Source organism: Hyperolius riggenbachi, chromosome 3 (genome assembly GCF_040937935.1).
Source record: "Hyperolius riggenbachi isolate aHypRig1 chromosome 3, aHypRig1.pri, whole genome shotgun sequence".
Lineage (NCBI taxonomy): Eukaryota > Metazoa > Chordata > Amphibia > Anura > Hyperoliidae > Hyperolius > Hyperolius riggenbachi.
The window spans coordinates 359,019,781-359,045,703 of record NC_090648.1 but is presented as its reverse complement, the minus strand read 5'-3'; the positions used below and the strand labels follow the sequence as shown (position 1 = coordinate 359,045,703).

The 25,923-nt window shown below is 45.6% G+C and overlaps 1 protein-coding gene across 3 annotated transcripts in view; it reads right to left on the bottom strand.

Moving 5' to 3' along the window:
* The window catches only part of LOC137561541 (ranaspumin-like), a 123,378-nt gene that overhangs the window by 63,991 nt on the left and 33,464 nt on the right, over nt 1–25,923 (bottom strand). For all 3 annotated transcript variants that reach the window (XM_068272855.1, XM_068272856.1, XM_068272854.1), the window contains exons 5-8: nt 24,845–24,895; nt 10,403–10,468; nt 5,585–5,632; nt 2,154–2,198 (exon numbers count right to left, since the gene is read on the bottom strand). In XM_068272855.1, coding sequence (XP_068128956.1) covers nt 2,154–2,198; nt 5,585–5,632; nt 10,403–10,468; nt 24,845–24,895 — 210 coding nt within the window. The remainder of the gene's footprint in view (nt 1–2,153; nt 2,199–5,584; nt 5,633–10,402; nt 10,469–24,844; nt 24,896–25,923) is intronic.

The following is a 25,923-nucleotide window of genomic DNA, read 5'->3' as shown; positions in this document are numbered from 1 at the left end:
GCCCCAGGTAAGTCACAATTTCATTTTTAATGACTGCGTAAGGTCCCTTTCGATCAGGACTTAGCTTAGTACAGCAACCCCAAACAAAAATGCAAAATATGGTAAAGCACATTGTAATTAAAAATGCTTTTCTGCGTTAAGAGCGTCAAACACTGGATAACCTATAAACATTGACTGCAGACTCCATAGGGCATCCATAGAGTCAAGCAGTCTGCTAGTATATGGAACTAAAGAAAAAAATCATTTGTTCAAAAAAGAAAGCATCTTTAAGGGAGCCAGTCAGGGAACTGCTGGGTACATACAAAATAACTGATAGGTGAGTCTTTGTGCTCATTTATGTGTATGGTTTACAAGTTTACCTTAACAAAGAAATAGATTGCCATGGAATTGCACAAAACCTAAATGAGAACTAGCATTGTAGCATCTAGGATTGTAAAATATTACCATGGTAAGCACACAGCTTGTTATACACTTCTTCCTTTCTGGCCAACTTTCTCATAATGGTTCTTCTCCTCCATTGCTTCCCCATACCCTCTGCATGTTCAGAAACCTCTCCATGTCCAGCAGCCTCCCCATTTGCAGAACCAGCCCGTTCCATCTGCAACCTCTATGTGCAGCTGTGTACATTTAATAAAGACACCTGGTAACATGGGCATGTGGTAAAACCGATATTAAAATATCTGTAATTTTAACAATATTCTACCATCCCCAGTGGTAGAATATTGTCAAGTACCGTATATACTCGCAAGCAAGCTGACCCGCATGTAAGCCGACCCCCCCACTTTTACCCCAAAAAACAGGAAAAAATTATTGACCCTCATGTAAGCCGGGGGTAGGAAACGCTGGCCGCGTGATCCCCCCAGTATGTCCCAGTATAGCTAGTATAGTGCCCAGTATAGGTAGGTAGTGCTCAGTATAGCAAGTAAAATGCCCCAGTATAGCTAGTATAGTGCTCAGTATAGCTAGTATAGTGCTCAATATAGCTAGTATAGTGCTCAGTATAGCTAGTATAGTGCTCAGTATAGCTAGTATAGTGCTCAGTATAGCTAGTATAGTGCTCAGTATAGCTAGTATAGTGCTCAGTATAGCTAGTATAGTGCTCATTATAGCTAGTATAGTGCTCAGTATAGCTAGTGAAGTGCCCCAGTTTAGCTAGTATAGTGCTCAGTATAGTGCCCCATTATAGCTAGTATAGTGCCCCATTATAGCTAGTATAGTGCCCCCAGTATAGCTAGTATAGTGCCCCATTATAGCTAGTATAGTGCCCCCAGTATAGCTAGTATAGTGCCCCCAGTATAGCTTGCATAGTGCCCCAGTATAGCTTGCATAGTGCCCCATATAGCTAGCATAGTGCCCCATATAGCTAGCATAGTGCCCCAGTATGGGTGGGTGGGTGCTGTCCCTCCCCGCTCCCCCTGCGGCCGCTGCTGCTGCTATTACCTTAGGCGGCGCCGCTTCCTCTATCCCCGTCCTCCTCCGGTAACTCATTCACAGCAGCGCGCCTCTCGCTGCTGTGATGACGAGGAAACCATAGAGAGCGGCTTCCTGTAGCGCGATGCCGTTACTATGGGAACCGCTCTCTATGGTTTCCTGCGTCATCACAGCAGCGGGGGGCGCGCTGCTGTGAATGAGTTACCGGAGGAGGACGGGGATAGAGGAAGCGGCGCCGCCTAAGGTAATAGCAGCGGTGGCCGTGGGGGGAGCGGGGTGGGACAGCACCTATCCACCCACCCACCCACACATGACTCGCAAGCAAGCCGACCCCCCAACTTTTGGCCCACTTTTGGGGGGTCAAAAATTCGGCTTGCTTGCGAGTATATACGGTATACCAATATTCTATTATCCCTGACTGTACTCTTATTCTTATGCTAACCCTCCCCTCTTTACACCTAACACAATGCTTAACACTTTAGCTGCTCCACCAATAACCGTAACCTAGTGCTCCAGCTCTTTCTTACCCCACCAAAAGTTCTACTACATTGTAGCAGAATTGTCATGCTTCTGAGCACCCCCAGCTGTCGCTGATCTTTCTATTTTTCCAGTGTCCCAGCTGTAGCCGGTATTTTATATAAGATGATGGCTAGTAGTAGTAACAGTAGTAGTAGTAGTAAACAAATACAGTATAATAATAAGGAACTTAAAGTCTTACTTACCGCCAAAATTTCAGGGATACAGTTTGGGCTGAGGGCATTCTTTAACTGTAAAACAGAAACAAATACTGTATTTCAATTAAGCCAGAATCAGATTAATTCAGTGCAGCTGGCCCAATAATTGTGAGTGCAGTGCAGGATGCATGGACTGGGTGGGCACAAGGGGTGGTGCTCACTCCACTGTTTCCGGTTTCTGTTGTACTTTATTAAATAAACATGTATAAGTAGTGGACAGATTTTAAACCACACATCAACTATGTATTTATACTTCTATTTGAAGTTCAACACACAATACAATCAGGACATTCAGCAACATATCTATGCTCCCCATTGTTGTCTGTTTTGTACTTTGTACAGTGCAATTGAAGATGCTAGTGCAAGTAAAAAAATAATAAAAAGAAAGCCTTTGATACCAAAATAAAAGATATTCTGGCTATAGCCATTCTGAATCCAACTACACTAAATCCAGATGCACCCAAGAAAAAGTTGACCGGCAGAATATCCCTTTACTCACCCACAAGGATTGGTGCCCAGATGTATGCCCCCTTTCCCTCACAGGGGCACAGTATCAACCACATCACTTTCAATGTAAGAAAAAGCTGTTAAAAACTGGACATTTCAGTTCCTAAGCTATCGCCCCCCCCCCCCCCCCCCCCTTCCTTCCCTTTTTTTAAGTGACATTTAGGTCAGTTGACATCCCTTCGGAAGTATGGTTGTAACGATTGCGGAATTATCTCCATGGTCAGCGCACAAGATGTGCGCTGACACTGCGGAAGTCCTCCACAAGCGTATAAAAATGACAGAACCCAGCCTGTAGAGAGAAAGTGAGCACAGAGACAGAATGTATGTGTGTCCACCAATCTACTCACCACCTGGAGACGGGGAACACACATCAGTGGGAACGCAATCGCAAGATTGCCAACAGTGACACAAGACCGAGTAAGACAGAGCACAAGTGTAGCAAAAAAAACACAGCAAATAATGATCAGAATGCCAAGGAAAATAACAAACGCACTCGCTAAGCGCGGTCGCCGCACGAAAAGTGCAAAAGCGACAAAGCACGCTAATGGCGCGGTCTCCGCATGAAAAGCGCAACAGAGACAAAACACGCCAACCCTAACTAACCAAAGTAACCCGAAAATGAATAGAGAACGTGAACGCTTGCTAAACGGTTACCTCACCGAGCCTACAGCAAGCGTTCGTTCCAGACCAGACAGACAGAAGGAGTAACCAGTAGCAACCGCAGCTCTGGCCTACACTCCCAGACAGAGTACAGAAGGAACCACCGCCACTACCACTAGGACGGATGCGATCCAGACAGACAAACAGATGGGGCTACCAGTAGCAACCGCTGCTCTGGCTTGCACCCCTAAGGCAGAATACAGAAGGAACCACCGCCACTACCGCCAGGGCGAATGCGATCCAAACAGACAGAACAATTTCCTGTCGACCGCCGCTGGCGACAAGACAATCGCAACAGATAGACAGTACAAGGCAAAACAGATAATACAACCTGACTGTGCTAGAAGGAATGCAAGGAGCACTCCCTAAGGGAAACTACTCTAAGCTAGCAATAATAGCCTACTATGAGCAGAGGGCTGAGACTTCCAGGCAAGTTAGCAGGAACAAACCATCATGACCAGCAAGGAATTCTGGGAAGAAATGTTTTTTATACTGCAAGCCATCAGAGGAAGCAGCTAAGCAATTTGCATGACAAGTGGATGCAAATTCCTCCCCAGAACAGCAACTCTGCAGCTTGCAGAGTGGAGAAAGGTCTCTTTTCCAGGGACCCGCAGCGCTCAGAGCTACAAAATGGTCAAAAAGCTGTCTGCCTGTGGAGACAGCAGAGCAGATCATTACAATGGTAGTGTAATTCACGAGTTGAATTAAGTTCAGTGGAAACACTATCCTGACCTGTACAAAAATATAGACATTCTTTTCCTTTTGCTGATGATATTTAAATAATACATTTATAAAATATGTCCCATGTATGACAAAAAAACAGGTGGCATTTTCTTGCCATGCTTCAGTACGGTGCATTGTAAAATACATGTGAACGAAATTCTGCAAAAGGTGCTAGCTTTTCAACCAGAGTACATATTATTTCTTGAGCATGACCATGTCAAATGGGTGTTCTTAAAATGGTTGATTGTGAGGTGTGTGCATGGCTGAAATAGACTGCTGTTAAAGCAGACCTGAACTCAGAAATTCCTATCTGCTCTAAAAGATAAGCAACAGCATAATAACCTTTAGGCCTCTTACAAAGTAAGATGTTGCGTTTGATGCAACGTTAAGGTTGCATAACGTGCTCCTAATGCAACACATTGAAAGACTATAACTTGGACGTTATTTAGGCCTGCGTTTGGTGCGCCGTTTTCATCGCACAGTGATAGAACGAAAATGAAAAAAAAACATTACTGAGCATGTGCAAACAGTCTAACGCAGCTAAAAACGTGTATAACGCACACCATGCAGCACTTTCATTTAACGTGCAGCGTTAGACACCAACGTAACATCTGCACTGTGAACAGCCCATTGATTTTTCATTGCTGTAAGTTATTGTGCGTTACATGTTGTTGTTGTAACGTGCGACTTTAACGTCGCACTGTGAAAGAGCCCTAGAGGAAAAACATTTTTGTTACAGCCGATACAAATCCTGCAATAAAAAGGCAGTGTTTCTACTTCCTGTTTTCATGGAAGCAGACACAGGATTAACATCATGTGCTTACAAATTAGCTGCTCTGCTAAAATTTGTAAGCTGACACAGCTGAGGGATCTGTGATCAGTCACAGATTGGGGATTAGACAGGCTATACTTTCTAAATCTATAAAGGGTGGATTCATCTGTTTTCCTTCTGTGCAAGAGTTCAGATCCACTTTAAACTTCATACACACAGTAGATGAAACTCAGCCAGGGGGGCTGATGATGACTACTTCTGCCTAGAGTCTGGCATGAGTTAAGCATGAGTTAAGCATCCCCCAATGCCACCAGGTGCCTCTACCAGCAATCCGCCTGGCCGGTGGATCAATTTGGCTCTTTACTGGCCGAGAGCATTGCTCTCCTCACACACTGCTCCATCAGCCCCTCAACCCCCCCCCCCCCCCCCAGCAACAGAATGTCGCTAGCCTGTACATACCTGTATAGTGTCAGCCCCACAATATTTCCGGGATTGGGGGGGGGGGGGGATGGGGGGGGGAATTGGCTCCGATCTCCAATGGGTGACATGCCTCATACATTTGTAAAAGGCTTTAGCAAGTTTTCTCACCCACACATGTCATTGCATACTATATTCTAAGAGGAGTCTAGTACTTATTACTATAATTGATCATTATACATCAGAGTATGTTCATTTTACCAGGTTATATTCAAATGTGCAATGTGCAACAACCCATGAGCAGTATAACAACTAAAAAATGAATAAAAGGAAGTCGTACCAGACCACAAAGAGTTTTCATAAGCTCTTTGGAGAGGCCAGCTTTATCCTGTGATAAATGCAAAAAAAAAAACATTAGTATACTGTATATGTGTAAGTATTTCACCTGAATTGTTATACACAACTTGCTCTATGATCATCAAATGGTAAATAACTTCCAACACTGTAAACCGAGATGTGAGACACAATTAAAGTAAATGTTTCTTGAGGGAATGAATGGAGGTTTCTACTCTTACTTGCTTTACTGCCCTTTTACTGTTTGAACAAATGTAATTAAACACCATTAAAGAATCCTGTAATCAAGAAAATGACACAAAACAAGTGAAAATGATTTATGTCCCCATCATGCAGGACACCGTGGTATAGGCAAGAAGAACAGCACTCCATCAAACCATTTAAATGAGAGCAAGATCAGTGGTAGTTGGGATGCCACCAGTATAACACAAGCATTTCAGTAGTGATTAGCACTCCTCCTTCATGTTTTACATTCTATTTGCAATAATAAATAGAAAGCACAGCTGACATTTGTTTTTCAGCTATTCATGTGAAGCATATAAATAGTGTTACAAGTGCACCACAAGGATGTGTGAGTGTAAAATACTTCCCCAATGACCTCATACTAATGTCAAAATATTGGCAAATGTGAAGTGCAAAAAATAAGCCTCTAAAAAAGCACATCTGCATGAGTTACCAGACTCTGTTGCGTTTGATCACGTGAAGGCCCTAGCACATGGAGAGGCATTCACTCCAGACGCCTATCCACAGTGGGAAGAGGACTGGGAAGAACACTGCAACATGAGAAACATGTAGGTGTGGCTATCTTGACCACGTGTGTGTGATTTGCAATGGCATCTGCAGTGGCAGCACTCAGCTAGCACTTCCATGTGCACAGGTGTAGCCGAGCCCATCCTCTCATATGACGACAGATGTTCTAAGTGTGCCACCCATAGAGGCTGGGTCTTTGCACACCATGACCTCATTTGTCACATTGTTATATGCCAACCCAAGCTGTCCTTTATTCATCCAGTGTAATACCCAGCAAAGAAGCACATTGGTAGAAAACACTGGAGCTGCCTATACACTTCTCTTTATAGACATGAACGGCCTTTACTGTGAGATCTACCCTTTATTGTAACAAGCCTCTTTAATTACTTTGAATCCTCAATCTTGGAGTCTCGTTTGTCAGTAAGACAACAAGCTCACCTTGCATTTAGGTATTCAGCTATAGTGGCCATTACTGCCTGTCTTTAACTATAGTGGCCATTACTGCCTGTCACACCTAAGCTTATGCAGAGTCAGGCCTGGAACCCACTACAACGCACTATCACCAATCGCAATCGCTAGTGTTTTTAATGAGCATTTTGAAAGTGATTTCAGGCTTTTTTGGTAGCGATTTTAAAGTGTAAGCGTTTTGCCTGCGATTTGCGATTTAGCTTTTTTAATTATGATTGGTCCTCTCAATTAATTTTAATATTTACAGTGTGCAGTAATTTAAAAACGCTAGCAAAATCGCTCTGTGTAGCGATTCATGAGCTATTACACCAGCGTTTTATATACTTTACATTGCAGAAACGCTAACGCCTAAACAATGCTGCAACTCCTGCATTTGCAATTTTGCTAATTGAAATCGCTCCAGTGGAATTTGGCCCATCCATTAACATTAGCTGACCGTTTAGGGAAATCGATAGTGCTTTGAATCGCTCTCTAAACGCTCAAAAAATCGCTCTAGTGGGTTTCAGCCTCATACTTGTTCAGCACTGGTTTGGCATTGCTGCATAGTGGTAATGCCCATTGCCCAGTGCTATTTGAATTGCACAATATGGAGCAGTCTATAGGGTATTTGCAGCAGCATTGAACACACATCTCATTCTGGGTACCAGAGCCCCTTTTCTTGGGTGGTTGTGGGTGTACTTTAAAAAGTGTGTCTTTGAGTGTGCATGCGCGCAACCTATTTATAACTTGTCACTGTAAAAAACAAAGCCTGTAATAATCCTCTTTCCTTTCCTAATTTTGCTGGTCTGTAGCTGGACATGTTTTATTGAAAAGTTCTTCCTATTGTTTACCGTAGATGCTATGGCTAGAAGGAGAGGGGAACAATGGCCAACCTAAAATAGAAGTTTAACATCTCTTTTCCATGAGTCAGTGTGCCATCAGGAAAAAGCCAGGTCTCAGGAGAGGCCCATAAGGTAACACTGGTGTTAATGTGAATTTTTCTAGCTCTGCTTATGTTTGCACTGCCTACAATGGCCAAGTCCTGCCCTCTGACTTTATGTGCAAGAATTTTTTCATTTATGAATACATTGCACAATATTATCTGTGCAGTTCAGATGATTTTATCAGAATATACTGTTGTCTTCCACAAAAAACCCAGGAGAATGTCTTACAGAGGCATATGGTGTTGGCTCACCTCTTGTTGCAAACAAACAACTCTATTGCTGTTTTTATTTTAAGGCATTTTATGAGGGAAAAAAAATATGAAAAAGAAAAATTACCAATTAATATACAGTTGTGTTCAAAATTATTCAACCCCCACTGAAATTGAGTGTTTTGGCCAGTTTGACATTGTTTTTGATCATTTCAGTTATCTTGTTTACAATTAAATCAAAGAGGCACTTGTAAGTCAGACAAATATAACATAACATTTATAATGAAATAACCACAAATGTCTTTTCTGTGCTCACATAATTATCCGTTTTATTCAACCCCCCAAGTGACATTCATTCTTAGTACTTAGTACAACATCCTTTTCCAGTTATAACAGCTTTTAAACGTGAAGCATAGCTTGACACAAGTGTCTTGCAGCGATCTACGGGTATCTTAGCCCATTCTTCATGGGCAAAAGCCTCCAGTTCAGTCACATTCTTAGGCTTGTGCGCTGCAGCTGCTTTCTTTAAGCCCCATCAGAGGTTCTCAATCGGATTTAAGTCTGGTGACTGCGATGGCCACGCCAAAATGTTCTTTTCTTCATAGGCCTTGTTCTTCCTCCTCCAAACATAGCGTTGATCCATGGGCCCAAACAGTTCTAATTTTGTTTCATCAGAACACTATCCCAAAGCTTTTGTGGTTTGTCCACATGACTTTTGGCATTCTGCAGTCGACTTCTTATTCTTTGGAGACAGCAAGGGGGTGCGCCTGGGAGTACTGGCATGGAGGCCTTCATTACGCAGTGTGCGCCTTATTGTCTGAGCTGAAACTTCAATACCCGCATCTGACAAATCTATTTTCAGTTCCTCAGCAGTCACCCCGGGACTTTTCTCCACTTAGCACTTCAGGTAGCGCACAGCAGTCGAAGTCAGCATCTCCGATCGCCTGCAAATCCCAGCCCCAGGACTTGATGTCAATTGGCGTTAGGTGGTCTTGGGGCTGCTGCCACAACCACGCCCATTGGCGTGGGGCGGTCTTTAAGTAGTTTACATTTTTGCAATCTTCTTCTTATAGCCATTGCCCTTCCTGTGAAGAGAAATCGCCTCTTCTCTTGTCTTCCGGGACCATTCTCTTGACTTCACTATGTTTGTTGTAAACACACCAGTAAATGTCTAGAAGGCGCTGAGTATCACAGTCATTTTAAATCTGCCTAATTGGTGCTTATTATGCTTGATTGCTGCTCGTTAACATTAGTGTTGGGCAAACATCTGGATGTTCGGGTTCGGTGTGGTTCGGCCGAACATGCCCCTGATCTTCGGCATGTTCGAGCCGAACCCAACCCGAACATGTCCCTTTGGGGCCCCTATAGGGTCCCAGCATAAAGGGAGAGCATGCCCCGAGCGTGGGGGGGGAGAGTCGGAAACGCCCCCCACCCCTCCCCGCTAAGCTATCCCTTTTGCCGGTTCCCTATAATGTTAAATTTAAGCCCCCCAAAAGTACCTTAGGAGGAGGGCAGGAAGCGGGCAGCCGGAGATGCTAGGCGCTAGTACCATCTGGTACTTCCCCCCCCCCCCTCTTGACGCACTTCCTGTTTACATTTGAAGTCGCATCAAGAGAGCGCAGAAGTACCGCGATGACGCGAACGAAGGTACGCGTCATCTACATGATGACACATACCCTCGTACGCGTCATCGCGGTACTTCTGCGCTCTCTTGACGCGACTTCAAATGTAAACAGGAAGTGCGTCAAGAGAGGGCGGAAGTACCAGATGGTACTAGCGCCTAGCATCTCCGGCTGCCCGCTTCCTGCCCTCCTCCTAAGGTACTTTTGGGGGCTTAAATTTAACATTATAGGGAACCGGCAAAAGGGAGAGCTGGGAGGGGTGGGGGGCATTTCTGACCCGCCCCCCCCCCCCCCGCGCGCTCGGGGCATGCTCTCCCTTTATGCTGGGACCCTATAGGGAGCTATGTTCGGCCAGACACGGCTGTGTCCGGCCGAACAAAGAAGGCCTGTTCGGGTTCCATGAGGTGTTCGGGGGGTGCCGAACCGAACCCGAACAGGCCAAAATCCGGGCGAACCCGAACAGTGGCGAACACTGTTCGCCCATCACTAGTTAACATCCACAGGTGTTTTCAATACCTGATCGAAAAAACACTTGAATGAACCTCTGTTCTTAAGAGTGATAGTCTTTAAGGGGTTGAATAATTGTGTCAATGAAGAAATCACAAAAAAAAAAACATTTAATACTATATTATAAAAACAATTGATGCGATTTTAGTTGCATTAGGTTCTTTAAAATGTCCTTGTAAGAGTTCATTCTGAACACAATTACAAATGTACACTAAATTCCCTAAAACCCTTTACAGCATTGGGGGTTGAATACTTTTGAACACAACTATAATTTTGAACACAACTATATATATTCAGTCATTTTTATATGAAGAAGGAAACTTACCAGGAGTACTCTAAGTTGCTCAACTAGCGGAGTGGCGACTACGGCAACGGTTACACCAAGACTTTTCTAAAGAAATATACAGTTTAACCAGAGGTCATAAATGAACAGTAAATTCAAAATCTTTTAACTGGTTATATTTCACTGATGCAGTTTGCCTGGAGATTGGCTTTGAAACTACAGTATAATGGCTGCAAAATATAATTACAATTGTAAAACTGTAACTTGTTTTATCCTCAGAGCAGATATTTTTTTGCAAAATATGAATATATGTGTAAGTGATGGGCAATGACAAAAGCATTGACTGACCAGGGCTGATCAATCCGTCATTTTGTTGAATTTGGTTTGGTCAGGCTCCATCTAGTCCACCCCTCACAATTGTAAAGGAGCAGAAAGTGAAAATTGTTATTGCGGTGCTGCCTTGGAGTCAATGACAAAATGGGGCTACTGCTGCCCACTCTGTTAACATAAAGCAATAGTTTTTTTTTCTTCTGAATCCAGTTGTGTATCCTTGGGTGTGTGTTTGGGACACTTGTCTTGCTGAAATGGCCACCCCTGTTTCACCTTCAGGATCCTGGTAGATGGCAGCAAATTCTTATCAAGTATTTCCCAATGTTTTTCTCTATTCATCCTTACTTAACTTATATGAAGTCTGGCAATGCCATAAGCTGAAAAATAACCCCACACCATGAAGTTACCATGTACATTGAGTGCAATACTTATTGTTTCCTTTGAAACAACTGCACTCATCTATTTCTCACTCTTTCCAAAGTTCCCTTTGAACAACTCTTCTGATTTTATTTATTTCTTTATTGGGTTCTCTTCTCTGTCAGAAAACTTTTGGGGAGCGCCTGATAAGGGCTGGTTTGTGATGAAGTTATGTTCTTTCTGTATTGTGGCCCCCAATAGTGCTCACTGGAGAATTTAGAAGCTTAAAATATGTCTGTAATCAATGCCATCAACAGGGCAGTTTCTAGGCTAAATCGCACCCAGAGCCAGGGTGTAAATTTGCCACTCCCCCCCCCCACCCCCCGCAACGGACCCAGGTATAGGTGTCTGCAGTATAGGTTTGCCAGGTATAGGTGCCCACAGTATCAGTTAGCAAAGTATAGGTACCCCCATTATAGGTAGCTAGGCATAGGTGCTCCCAGTATAGGTAGCTAGGCACAGGTGCACCCATTATAGCCAGGCATAGGTGCTCCCAGTATAGCCAGGCATAGGTGCTCCAAGTATAGCCAGTATAGCAAATGCTACACTGAGCATTTGCTGCAAATGCTCAGAATAGAGCATTTGTAGCAAATAAATGATTCTAATGTTTCCAGTCATGGCTAGATTTGGGCATTTTACCACCCAAGGCCCACTATCACCAACACTGCCTTCCGCGTACATAAAAAAAGGGCATCGGGGAAAAAAGGGCGCGGGGTGTAAACGATAAGCAGTAGTACCGTTTATAAAAATATTGTGTTGTATTTCGTTTACAAATAATGTTTTACAAATTTAGAAATCATTAAATAATGTGTATGAAATCGCCAATTGTGAAAACGTTACTCTTCCCTGTTTCAAAAGTAACACTTATAATTACGTTTGTTAAAAAAAACTATAATATATGTTTAATCGTTATTATTGTGAATAACCTTCATTTATCGTTTCTAAGTAGTGGTGCTCAGCAGAGCTCGAATATTCGAGTAGCTCGAATATTCGAGCTCTTTTTCAGCTATTCGAGCTCGGTATTCGAGCTCCGAATAGCTGGAGCTATTCGAATGGGCTATCCGAGTACACTCGAATAGCCCATTCACTATTCGAGCTATTCGAGCAACCCGGCGCTATTCGAGCTCGGTACCGAGCTCGAATAGCGTCATAGCCCAGATTGATGTCCTTAGAGCCAATCAGAGGGCTCCCAGGCCCTCTGACGGCAGCCAATCACAGAGGGGGACCCTGGCCAGCCCCTACCCTATAAATAGCGGCCGCCATGTTCCGTTTCTCCGTGCTTGCCTGAGACTTGTACAGAGAGAGAGTTGCTCCTTTGTGCTTTGGCTTAGCAAGAGCTCTATTGTGGTCATTTACCTAGCGTTTTTGCTCACATACACCTCCTATACACACCTATATTGTTGTTAGTTATTTAGACATTGTATTTTAGTTAGTAGCTTGTGTGTTACATTAGAGACAGGCAGCTGCTGCAAGCTTACAGGTTTAGGCCTCAGGGGGGCCTTGCCTCTGTGGGCAGCTGTCCTCTGTTTATTTCTCTCATCTATACCAGTATTTCTGCTGTCCTTTACTAATAGTATTGTAGTTATACTGTACTAGGAGTAGGACACTCACTGACTGTCACTGTTTATAGGCTACTAGCTAGCTCCTGCGTGTGTGCACTCACTCACTGTCTGTGTGTACACATACTCTATTTCCTTCTGATTACTGATAGATTATTGTTAGTTAGTTGTACTTACTTACTACTTACTCTTACTGTACCCGTAGGGACACTCACTGTCACTGTTCATATAGGCTACTAGCTCCTGCGTGTGCGCACTGCACTCACTGTCTGAGTGTACACACACAACACACACTCTATTTCCTTCTGATCGCTGATTGATTATCGTAATTAGTTAGTTGTACTTACTGTTACTACTTACTCTTACTGTACTAGGAGTCTAGGACACTCAGTCACTGTCCATAGGCTACTAGCTCCTGCGTGCGTGCACTCACTGTCTGAGTGTACACACACCCACACTCCATTTCCTTCTGATCGCTGATTGATTATCGTAATTAGTTAGTTGTACTTACTGTTACTACTTACTCTTACTGTACTAGGAGTCTAGGACACTCAGTCACTGTCCATAGGCTACTAGCTCCTGCATGCGTGCACTCACTGTCTGAGTGTACACACACCACCCACACTCTATTTCCTTCTGATCGCTGATTGATTATTGTAATTAGTTAGTTCTACTTACTGTTACTACTTACTCTTACTGTACTAGGAGTCTAGGACACTCAGTCACTGTGTTCATAGGCTACTAGCTCCTGCGTGCGTGCACTCACTGTCTGAGTGTACACACACCCACACTCCATTTCCTTCTGATCGCTGATTGATTATTGTAATTAGTTAGTTCTACTTACTGTTACTACTTACTCTTACTGTACTAGGAGTCTAGGACACTCAGTCACTGTGTTCATAGGCTACTAGCTCCTGCGTGCGTGCACTCACTGTCTGAGTGTACACACACCCACACTCCATTTCCTTCTGATCGCTGATTGATTATTGTAATTAGTTAGTTCTACTTACTGTTACTACTTACTCTTACTGTACTAGGAGTCTAGGACACTCAGTCACTGTGTGCATAGGCTACTAGCTCCTGCGTGCGTGCACTCACTGTCTGAGTGTACACACACCCACACTCCATTTCCTTCTGATCGCTGATTGATTATTGTAATTAGTTAGTTCTACTTACTGTTACTACTTACTCTTACTGTACTAGGAGTCTAGGACACTCAGTCACTGTGTTCATAGGCTACTAGCTCCTGCGTGCGTGCACTCACTGTCTGAGTGTACACACACCCACACTCCATTTCCTTCTGATCGCTGATTGATTATCGTAATTAGTTAGTTCTACTTACTGTTACTACTTACTCTTACTGTACTAGGAGTCTAGGACACTCAGTCACTGTCCATAGGCTACTAGCTCCTGCGTGCGTGCACTCACTGTCTGAGTGTACACACACCACCCACACTCTATTTCCTTCTGATCGCTGATTGATTATTGTAATTAGTTAGTTCTACTTACTGTTACTACTTACTCTTACTGTACTAGGAGTCTAGGACACTCAGTCACTGTGTTCATAGGCTACTAGCTCCTGCGTGCGTGCACTCACTGTCTGAGTGTACACACACCCACACTCCATTTCCTTCTGATCGCTGATTGATTATTGTAATTAGTTAGTTCTACTTACTGTTACTACTTACTCTTACTGTACTAGGAGTCTAGGACACTCAGTCACTGTGTTCATAGGCTACTAGCTCCTGCGTGCGTGCACTCACTGTCTGAGTGTACACACACCCACACTCCATTTCCTTCTGATCGCTGATTGATTATTGTAATTAGTTAGTTCTACTTACTGTTACTACTTACTCTTACTGTACTAGGAGTCTAGGACACTCAGTCACTGTGTTCATAGGCTACTAGCTCCTGCGTGCGTGCACTCACTGTCTGAGTGTACACACACCCACACTCCATTTCCTTCTGATCGCTGATTGATTATTGTAATTAGTTAGTTCTACTTACTGTTACTACTTACTCTTACTGTACTAGGAGTCTAGGACACTCAGTCACTGTGTTCATAGGCTACTAGCTCCTGCGTGCGTGCACTCACTGTCTGAGTGTACACACACCCACACTCCATTTCCTTCTGATCGCTGATTGATTATTGTAATTAGTTAGTTCTACTTACTGTTACTACTTACTCTTACTGTACTAGGAGTCTAGGACACTCAGTCACTGTGTTCATAGGCTACTAGCTCCTGCGTGCGTGCACTCACTGTCTGAGTGTACACACACCCACACTCCATTTCCTTCTGATCGCTGATTGATTATTGTAATTAGTTAGTTCTACTTACTGTTACTACTTACTCTTACTGTACTAGGAGTCTAGGACACTCAGTCACTGTGTTCATAGGCTACTAGCTCCTGCGTGCGTGCACTCACTGTCTGAGTGTACACACACCCACACTCCATTTCCTTCTGATCGCTGATTGATTATTGTAATTAGTTAGTTCTACTTACTGTTACTACTTACTCTTACTGTACTAGGAGTCTAGGACACTCAGTCACTGTGTTCATAGGCTACTAGCTCCTGCGTGCGTGCACTCACTGTCTGAGTGTACACACACTAAATTTACTTGTGATTACTACTGATTATTGTAACTGCTAGTTGTACTTCCTGACTGTTACTACTTACTTACTGTACTAGGGGACACTCACTCAGTCACCTCACCAACCAACCCACTCCATTAAAGTACCCCACTTTTCACCCGCCCTTTTAAAAAACTTTTGTCTATACGCCCAAAACATTGAAGATGTCTGGAAGTGGCAGCCAGCGCGGTTTGGGCAAGGGGAAGGGCAGCAAGGGAATCAGGAGGAGAGGGAGCAGCATTGTGGCAAGCCGCGGCAGCAGCAGCGTCAGTGGCTAACATTCCTCCCATAGCCACTGGCCGTGGACGCCTTGGGCGCCGCCCAGCAGGAGCATCTGCAACTCACGCTGCAGAGACACAGCAGCAGCAGCGTGTAGCACCTGCTCCCATTTTCCTCCAGCCGGGTCGGAAACGTCCCATTGAGGAAAAGGATGCAGACACTGTGGTGCAACTCATGACGGAGGATGAGCAGCCCGCCATCAGCTCTGCATCCGAGGCCTCCACCCTCACCACCACCACCACCACCACCACCACCACCCCTGTTCGCAGCAGCCGCCCAGCAGGGCCTGGGGAGGAGGCCAGTTCACCATCAGTCGCCGACCTGTCACTCAGCAGTCTTTTTACCCCAGGCACCATCAGGGTATTGTCTGCTGTTGTTGGCGATTTTGAGGAGGAGATGCTGATGGGCACTTTGGGGGAGGAGGGATTGGACAGCAAGACTGTGGCGACAGTCAAGCGTCCCATCCATGCATCAGGAGAGGAGTTTGGGGGGTCATCATCCCAGCAGGACATGTTTCAGGAGGGGCATGATGATGATGACCCGGTGACAGACAGAGACTGGGTGCCACCACCTCCAGGGGATGTCATCCTCAGCAGCTCTGAGGAGGAGGAGGAGGATGCGCTTGTGGGCCTTGCAAGGAGGCGCATCATTGCAAGCATTGGCAGCGTCCCACAGCCTGCTGGTGTCTCAGGCTCAGCAGCAGCAGCAGCAGCATCAGCCAGTACCACCACCAGCCGCACCCAAGCCCCCCCCCCCCCAACCACCACAGGGAGACAGGCAGCAGCGCTTCCATGCCGTAGGGGGATGTTTCTGTCACCAATCTGGCGGTTTTTCACCATGCCCACTGTGTACAGCAAGTACGCCACTTGCAACCACTGTCAGCGGAAGTTGAGCAGAGGTGCAGACCCCTTAAAGTTCAGCACCAGCTCGCTCATCAACCACCTTGCGGCTAAACATTTCCACCAGCATGAGGAGTTCCAGAGGCTGAAGGCATCTGGTGCTGGCAGTGGCACCACACCCATCACTGCACAGCCTTCAGCAGCAGCAGCAGCAACAGCAGCCACCCGCCCTCCTGCTCCTCCAGCAGCACCAGCAGGAGTGCGGAAACGCACTGCTCCTCCCCCCTCTGCAACTCCTGCCGCCGACACTGAGGCCTGTTCTGGCAGCCAGTCCTCAGTGGCCTCCTCTGCTGTGTCTGCTGATTCCCGTGTCAGCAAAAGGCCACGCCAGAGCCTTTTGAGCGAGTCCTTCCAGGGGGTGGTTAGGGCTCTGCCTCCCAGCAGCCGTCGCGTGCGGCAGCTGAACGGCTTGCTGGCACGGGCCATGTGCTCCCAACTCCTGCCGTACACGCTTGTGCAGGAGGGGAGCGACATTCGTGCGCTGCTTGCTTGCGCAGCCCCAGACTGGCAGCTCCCCAGCAGACACTTCTTTGCCCGCAAGGCCATTCCTGCACTGCACCGCTTTGTGATGGCCAATGTGGAGCGAGGGCTGGAGCACGCGGTTGGTGAAAGGGTCCACGTCACCATGGACTCCTGGAGCAGCCGCTTCGGGACAGGCCGCTACCTGTCCTTCACTGTCCACTGGGTCAGCTTGGTGGAAGGGGGTGAGGATGGGAGAGCAGCAGCGGGCACAGCAGCAGCAGCAACACAGTGGGTGGTGCCACCCCGCAGGGTCAGGGGAACTGCAGCAGGTTCCTCCGATCCTCTGCCATCCTCCGGCACACCTGGCCAAACCCCCCGCCTCAGCAGCAGCGTGAAGGCCCGCCACTGCCAAGCGCTGCTGCACTTGGTCAGCCTTGGGAAGACCAAGCTGACGGCAACCCATGTGTTGGCCAAACTCCAGGAGCAGGAGAGGATTTGGCTGACCCCCAGAGGCCTCAGAGTCGGAGAGGTGGTGGCCGACAATGGGGCCAATCTGGTTGCCGCAATAGACAGGGGAAACCTGACCCACATCCCCTGTCTTGCCCACGTGCTGAACCTGGTGGTGCAGAAGTTCCTGCGCACCTACCAGGGGATGGGCGAACTGCTGGAAACGGCAAGGAATGTTGTGCGTCACTTCCGGCGCTCGGCTGCAGCCTGTGCGAGCCTGGAAGACGTGCAAAAGGAGCTGGATCTGCCACGCCATCGGCTGATCCTTGACGTTCCGACTCGCTGGAACTCCACCCTGGCGATGTTGGAGCGTCTGGTTGAACAGAGGCACGCTGTCAAACAGTACCTTGCCCTGGCCACTGTTTCCGCAGCTCAGAGAAGGGACAAGACCAGCAACATCCCGTCCATCGTCCCCGATGATGACTGGAGGCACATGCAGCAGGTGTGCTTTGTGCTGGCTCCCTTCCTGCAGGCCACAAACATGGTGAGCAGGGACCATGCTATGGTCTGCGAGTGGGTGCCCCTGGTTTCTCTGCTGAACAGGGCCCTCGATGCTTTGCTGGAACAGGGAGCGGCAGCCTTGGACCAGCAGGAGCGGCAACCAGCTGCGCAGTCCACCTCTGAGGGGGAGGAGGAGGAGGACTTGGTGGAGGTCCCTGACCTGGCTGCTGATGAGGGGGATCAGCACAGCGCAGCTGAGTTGGTGCAGGGGTGGAGAGAGGATGAGGCGGCAGAGGAGGAGGATGAGGACAGCACTGACGTCGATGTGCCAGCAGACGTGGCCCGCCTCTTCCCAATGGCAGCGCACATGCTGACGTGCCTGCGCAGGGACCCCAGGGTGATCCAGATGAAGCAGAGGGAGGACATCTGGATCAGCATGATGTTGGACCCACGCCTCAAGGGGAAGTTGAGCCAGTTCCTGCCGCCTGCAGGAGGAGACCCAGCGCAACAAATAAGGAGCTTGCAGCAGGCCCTTGTTGAGCGCTTGGAGGAAGCCTTCCCCCAGCCTTCCACCCCCACTGTCCAGCAGCCAGCACAGAGGCAGCAGCAGGTGCCTGCATCCAGCAGCAGCAAGCGCCCCACAGACCTGCTGTCTCTCAGCCACGAGCTCTACAGGACTGTAGAGGCTCCGGCAGCAGTGACTAGAGAGGAGATGCATGCAGCAGCATCCTCCTCCGGTCACAGCCAGCGTCTGACCCGCATGGTGGCTGACTACATGGGGTCGTACAGCGGGCTTGACAGCGATGCCCCTGTTGATCCCATGGAGTATTGGGTCAAGCGCATGGAGATCTGGAGCGAGCTGGCGCAGTACGCCCTGGAAGTGCTGTCCTGCCCCCCTTCCAGCGTGCTGTCCGAGCGCTGCTTCAGTGCAGCTGGTGGCGTGGTCACCGAGAAACGCTCACGTCTGTCTCACAAGTCTGTGGACAGACTGACGTTTCTCAAGATGAACCAGGCGTGGGTGGAAGGCGAGTTCCTGGCCCCTGTTGTCGGCGAGAAGGGGACATGAACTGGCTGCCGGAACCATCGTTAATGTGCCTTACCACCCTTTACCACCTCCTGGCTCCTGCTCACTAAGCCAGCCTGGTTCACTTTGACTATTACGTCGCCTGCAGCCACACATTTTACACCTACAGTGGGCTGCTGTGTACTGCCCTTCTGCTGTCTGTCTGTGTTTCCCACTGCCAGGGTACACAGAATTACCTTCTTCTGCTGCCACTCTGCCACCAGCTATTACGTCAAACAATAGCTATATTGGTTGCAAAACCAAAACCAAACAAACCATTTAAAAAAAAAAAAGGTTTAATTTTTCTGAGGTGCCCGGGTTGAAAACTGTGTTGTCCCAGTTGTGTATTGGACACAATGTGGGCTGCACGACCGCTGTCTGGGACCTCCTGTTGTGTTTATTTACAGCCCTGGTATCACCGCTAGGTACCAGGGCTATTATGTCACGCTGCCTACCTGCTGCCACACTCACACTACTCCTCCATACCTCCTCCTGCTGCTGCTGCTGCTGTCTGTCTGTGTTTCCCACTGCCAGGGTACACTACACAGATGATTTACCTTCTGCTGCCACTCTGCCACCAGCTATTACGTCAAACAATAGCTGCTCACATTACTCCTCCATTCCTCCTGCTGCTGTTGCTGTCTGTCTGTGTTTCCCACTGCCAGGGTACACAGAATTACCTTCTGCTGCCACTCTGCCACCAGCTATTACGTCAAACAATAGCTATATTGGTTGCAAAACCAAAACCAAACAAACCATTAAAAAAAAAAAAAAAAGGTTTAATTTTTCTGAGGTGCCCGGGTTGAAAACTGTGTTGTCCCAGTTGTGTATTGGACACAATGTGGGCTGCACGACCGCTGTCTGGGACCTCCTGTTGTGTTTATTTACAGCCCTGGTATCACCGCTAGGTACCAGGGCTATTATGTCACGGCGAGCTGCCTGCCTCATTGACTGCCTGCTGCCACACACTCATCCTCCTCCTCCTGCTGCTGAATTTACCTCCTGCTGTCTTTGTGTTTCCACTGCCAGGGAGCACATACAATGGCGCTTCCAACATGCGTGCGCCCACCAGCTATTTGTTACGCTCAAAAATAGCTGCATTTCTTTAAAAAAAAAATTGAAAAGAGAAATTCGTGAAGAAGAAGAAGACGATATTGAAAAAGAAGGAGAAGGAGAAGATGAAGATGAAGAAGAAGATGAAGAAGAAGAAGATGAAGAAGAAGAAGATGAAGAAGAAGATGAAGAAGATGATGAAGAAGAAGATGAAAAAGAAGAAGATGATGAAGAAGAAGAAGAAGATGAAGAAGAAGAAGAAGAAGAAGATGAAGAAGAAGAAGATGAAGAAGATGAAGATGAAGATGAAGATGAAGAAGAAGATGAAGAAGATGAAGAAGAAGATGATGAAGAAGAAGAAGAAGATGATGAAGAAGAAGAAGAAGAAGAAGAAGAAGATGATGAAGAAGAAGAAGAAGAAGAAGATGAAGAAGATGATGAAGAAGAAGAAGAAGAAGATGATGAAGAAGAAGAAGAAGAAGATGAAGAAGAAGAAGATGATGAAGAAGAAGAAGAAGAAGAAGACAATATAGAAGAAGAAGAAGAAGATATAGAAGAAGAAGATCTAGAAGAAGAAGAAGAAAGATAAAGAAGAAGAAGAACAAGTATATACAGTAACACTACTGAACAAAATTAAGGACACAACTTCTCTTTCCACATTTTTTTTTAAAGGAACATCCCCACATAATCACTTGCTGTTGTTACTTGGAAAAAAAGATGTTTCTTGCATCATTCACCCTCAAAACAAGTGTTGGAAGCTATTTAAGGCCAATTCGAATAGTCAGCTCGAATAGTGAGCTCGAATACCGACTCGAATAGTGAGCTCGAAGTCCGAGGTCGAATCGAATAGTAAAAATTATTCGACTCGAATATTCGACTGACCTCGAATAATTTACTATTCGAATTCGACCAAACTCGAATTTTAAAAAGGGGTATTTGAGCACCACTATTTCTAAGTTCTTATAATAAAATCTGTAAATATTGTTTATAACAATGATATAAATATAACTACGTTCGTAATAAGTGTTGTAAAACATTACTAAGTATTACTAAAATTTTACTAAAACTATACCTAACCCTACTCTCACACAGAACCCTCCCTGTACCTATCCTCAACCCCTAGACCCCCCTGGTGGTGCCTAACCCTAAGACCCCCCTGGTGGTGCCTAACCCTAAGACCCCCCTGGTGGTGCCTAACCCTAAGACCCCCCTGGTGGTGCCTAACCCTAAGACCCCCCTGGTGGTGCCTAACCCTAAGACCCCCCTGGTGGTGCCTAACCCTAAGACCCCCCTGGTGGTGCCTAACCCTAAGACCCCCCTGGTGGTGCTTAACCCTAAGACCCCCCTGGTGGTGCCTAACCCTAACTACCCCCCTGGTTGTGCCTAACCCTAACTACCCCCTGGTGGTGCCTAACCCTAACTACCCCCTGGTGGTGCCTAACCCTAACTACCCCCTGGTGGTGCCTAACCCTAACCACCCCCCTGGTGGTCTATATTGTACTGTAACTATACCTAACCCTACTCACACAGAACCCTCCCTGTACCGATCCCTAACCCCTAGACCCCCCTGGTGGTGCCTAACCCTATCCACCCCCCTTACTGATCGCTTTATTATGTGGATAATAATGTTTTACAAATAGTGACTAAAAAATATATTGCAATTTACGTTACGTACTAATCACTTTATTTTGTTAGTAATAATGTTTTACAAACATTAAGGGATACAATTTTAAATAATTTTATTGTGTGGATAATAATGTTTTACAAATGGTGACTGTAAAAAATATACTGCAATTTTACGTTACGTACTGATCGTTTCATTTTGTGAATAATAATGTTTTACAAACACAAGGAACATATTAAATAATGTTTTAATTAAATACGATAAATATGTTTAGTATTTTTATAAACGTTATTCGTCACGGGCGCATTTTGTAAACCTAAATCATCACAAGCACAGTTATAAAACATAAAAAATTTCCGGACGCCCTTCGTAAAACGTTAATAATCCCCGGCGCCCTTTTTTCCTGTTCGGCGCCCATTAAAGATATTTATTATGGGAGTGAATGGCGGCGCCCTTTTTGTCCATTAGCTGCCGACGCCCTTTTTGTCCACTAGCTGCCGACGCCCTTTTTTCCTGTTACCACTGCCTCCACCCCCAACTGCCCCATCCTGTGCACCACCCATCCTGTGTGCTCCCCCTGCACGGTTTGTTCTCCTGGTCCTCCTGTGCTCTTGTCTTGTACTCTCTTCATCCTGTTCCTGTATATACTTTCCCGGTCCTGTACTCCACCCGCCCACCTTTCCATTCTGTACTGTGCTTGGGGGGAGCACAGGATGGGGGAAGCACAGGACCAGTACTCCACTGCTCGCCCTGTGGAAGCAAGACAGCCACAGACTTGGTTTCTGACTGCTGCAGCTTACATGTTGGTCAGTTTAACTGTGTGCCAGCCGCTGCCCTAGGCAATAGCCTTTGTGGCCTTGCCTCAAATCCGTCCATATTTCAGTACAGGAAGAGTTAAACTTCAGTTGTTACCTATGCAAAAGAGCTTCTCTAAGCTCTCCAACTAAACTTTGATCGGCTACAGTGTTGTTTTCTGGAACACTTATACATCAAAGAAACAGTCAAATACAGATTTAGATGATATTTTACTGCAGGGAAGTTCTAGGAGTCATTAGCTCTGCTTGTTTTATAGTTTACAATGCTAAGTGTGGCTTGTAATTGCAAATATGACAGAATTTTGCAGTTTAACAAAAAGCTATTTATCTGAAAATAAAAATAAGACCATTTTGTTTACTACTAATGTTCTATAAATTATCAGTACTGCACATACAATTCATTATATCAAGTTTTTTTTTGTTTGTTGTTTGTTTGTTGTTTTTTTTTCTTCAGTTCAGTGTCAATTTAAAGTGTAACTGTCAGGCATAAAAAAAAATTAAATACTTTTATCTGATACACGTAATAAGGATGCTAACCAGACAGTCAAAAGGTTAAAAATCACTCTTATTTTTTGCTTCCATAAAACATCATTCCCCAATTTCCCAGGCTTTTATTTGGTACATCCGCCGCCACACAAAGACAGGGCATGCTTAGTTTTCTTTTTTTTTTTCCTTCTTCTTCTTCTTTACTCTCCCCTCACACTTAAAGAGACACTGAAGCAAAAATACATTGTTATAATGATTTGTATGGGTAGTACAGCTAAGAAATAAAACATTAGCAGCAGAGATATGAGTCTAATATGGTCTCCAGTACAGGAAGAGTTAGTTGTTATCTATGCAAAAAGCCATTATGCTCTACTACTTTCAAATTTGCAGAGAGCTGTGTGTTATCTCAACTGTCAGTCAATATTTTATTTTTCTCTGCAGAGAAGGAGTTCAAACGTTCACTTGGCTGCTCTGCAAAATCATTTAGAATGCTGAATAGTATGTCAACTGCAAATATTAGAGAATGATGCAATGTTACAAAAAACCTATATAACTAAAAATAAAAATGAGAATATTTTCTTGGCTACTAATATCCTAGTAATTATCCGTACTACATAACCAATAGATAATTAGTGATAACAGAGGCGCCAAATTAGAATAAAATGGTTAAGATCAGATTAAAAGGAGGGGGGTTGGTGGTTACCACCCTCAGGTATATAATGACCAGCCTATGAGTCGTTATATATAAGCAATGTAATTTATTGTAAAACCTCCATGCATACCTGGAGATTTTACAATAAATTACATTGCTTATATATAACGACTCATAGGCTGGTCATTATATACCTGAGGGTGGTAACCACCAACCCCCCTCCTTTTAATCTGATCTTAACCATTTTATTCTAATTTGGCGCCTCTGTTATCACTAATTAGCTATTGATCCAGTCCACCCTTGGTGGAGGGGTGTATCCCCATTCTTCCTGTCTACGGAGAGCGACTATAATTCTCCCCACCTGCATATCCAGTGGTTGCCTTTGTGGTAACCCAGACTTGTGAGTATATTACTCGTTATTGTTTCGTCTTATTCCATTAATTGTGACATACTACACTATATTGGGCTCTCGGTTTTCATTCTTTGTATTCTTCCGAGGTACTACACAACCAATTCATTATATAATTTTTTATTTTTTTTATTTTTTTGCTTCAGTGTCTCTTTTAACTAATGCAGCCTGTTTGGCTCAGTCCTCTTTTCCTCCTGTTTTCCCCTCCCACACCTCTGTTCCTCTCTGATTGGCCAATATTTCTCAATGCACTTTCTAGTACAGAGCTGGGTGGGTAGTGTCTGAAGATTGGGAGGGGGGCGGGCAACGATACACTGACAGATTAAGGGGGGAAATTATGTCAGGATTGGCTTCAAGATAGACACAGACAAAATGGAATATCCTAAGAAGGATTTTTTCTTTTTTTACTATAGAAAAATCACTAATATCAAAACGTGGACAGTGCAACACGTGTTGTGTAAGTAGAGCAAGTATTTATCTACTTATATAGATGTAGGTTTTTTTTTCTGAAATAGTATGGCTGACAGCTCCACTTTAAGCAAAAATATAGCCGTGAAAGTCTTGAGAGAGCTCTTACCCATCATGAGAAGGTGCTTGTGTGATGCTTTAGTCAAAGACTTTTTTTAATAGTCTCATGTTGCGCATACACGGCTCGATTTTGCCACCAACATTTGGTGGAAATTTCATGCCAATACCTTCATTAGAAATAGATCTACTGAGAAAAACATTGACATGTTCAGTAATGCTTTTCCATGCTGTATATATCTGTCTGAGCAACAGGATAACTGAAGGGCTGAGCAAGAAGTGCATCAATAAAAATGGCATTAGTAAATAAATATGTAATTTAGAATTACCAGTGCATCAGCTTTGCCCAGTACAGTGCCAGCTACACACATGGTATCCTCCTGTAAAAGCAAAGAGAGGTAAAAAATAAGAACATTAATTACAGACACAAGCATAATCACTGGTAAAGAAATGTAAATGAAGCTAGTATAGCTGTCCCCAGTGTAGCTAGTGTAGTACGGATCAGTGAATAAAGGCGCAAAGCGCCTATGCATAAAAATTGCGCCACATTAAAAAAGATATGCTTATCACTATTTATCGTTAGTACTGCATAATAATGGCGCACAGGGAAAAAAGAAGAAAAACGGCACACAGTAACATTAGGCACCACCAGGGGGGTCTTAGGGTTAGGCACCACCAGGGGGGAGGTTAGGGTTAGGCACCACCAGGGGTTAGGGATAGGTACAGAGAGGGTTCTGTGTGTTAACACTAAATAACGATAAGGCTTTAATGCTAAACAGCGATAACGGATTAGCGGCAACACCGTGCGCCATTATTCGCAGGTGCCATTTTCCGATGGATCCAGTGTAGTTGCCCCCAGTGTAGCTAGTGTACTTGCCCCCAGTGTAGCTAGTGTAGTTGCCCTCAATGTAGCTAGTATAGTTGCCCCCAGTCTAGCTAGTATAGTTGCCCACAGTGTAGCTGGTATAGTTGCCCAAGGAGGGGGAAGCAGCGCAAGAAGGAGGAACAGTGAGAACAGTGGTGGGGAGGGGGGCCAGATATGCGGGTGGCAAGCAGGCACAGTGGGCAGAGAATCTCCCCTGACTTCTGCGTTCCAAACGTTGGAGCGCAGCATCACCATCGCCACAGGTCTCCGCCTTCAATGCCGCCCACTGTGCTTCCTGATTAGTGGAAGCGCAGTGAGCTGCATTGAAAGCGGGTACCTGTGGAGATGGTGACGCTGCGCTCCGGCGCTTGGAACGCAGAAGTCAGTTGAGTTATTCTCCACCCACTGCGCCTGCTTGCCGCCTGCATATCTGGAGGGGGAGAGAGCAGAAGTGGGGGACCCAGAAGTGGAAGGGGAGGTTTTGGCCCCCCTCCCTGCCGCTGCTCCTCCTTCTTCTTCCCCTCCTACTCATGGGCTCTGTGG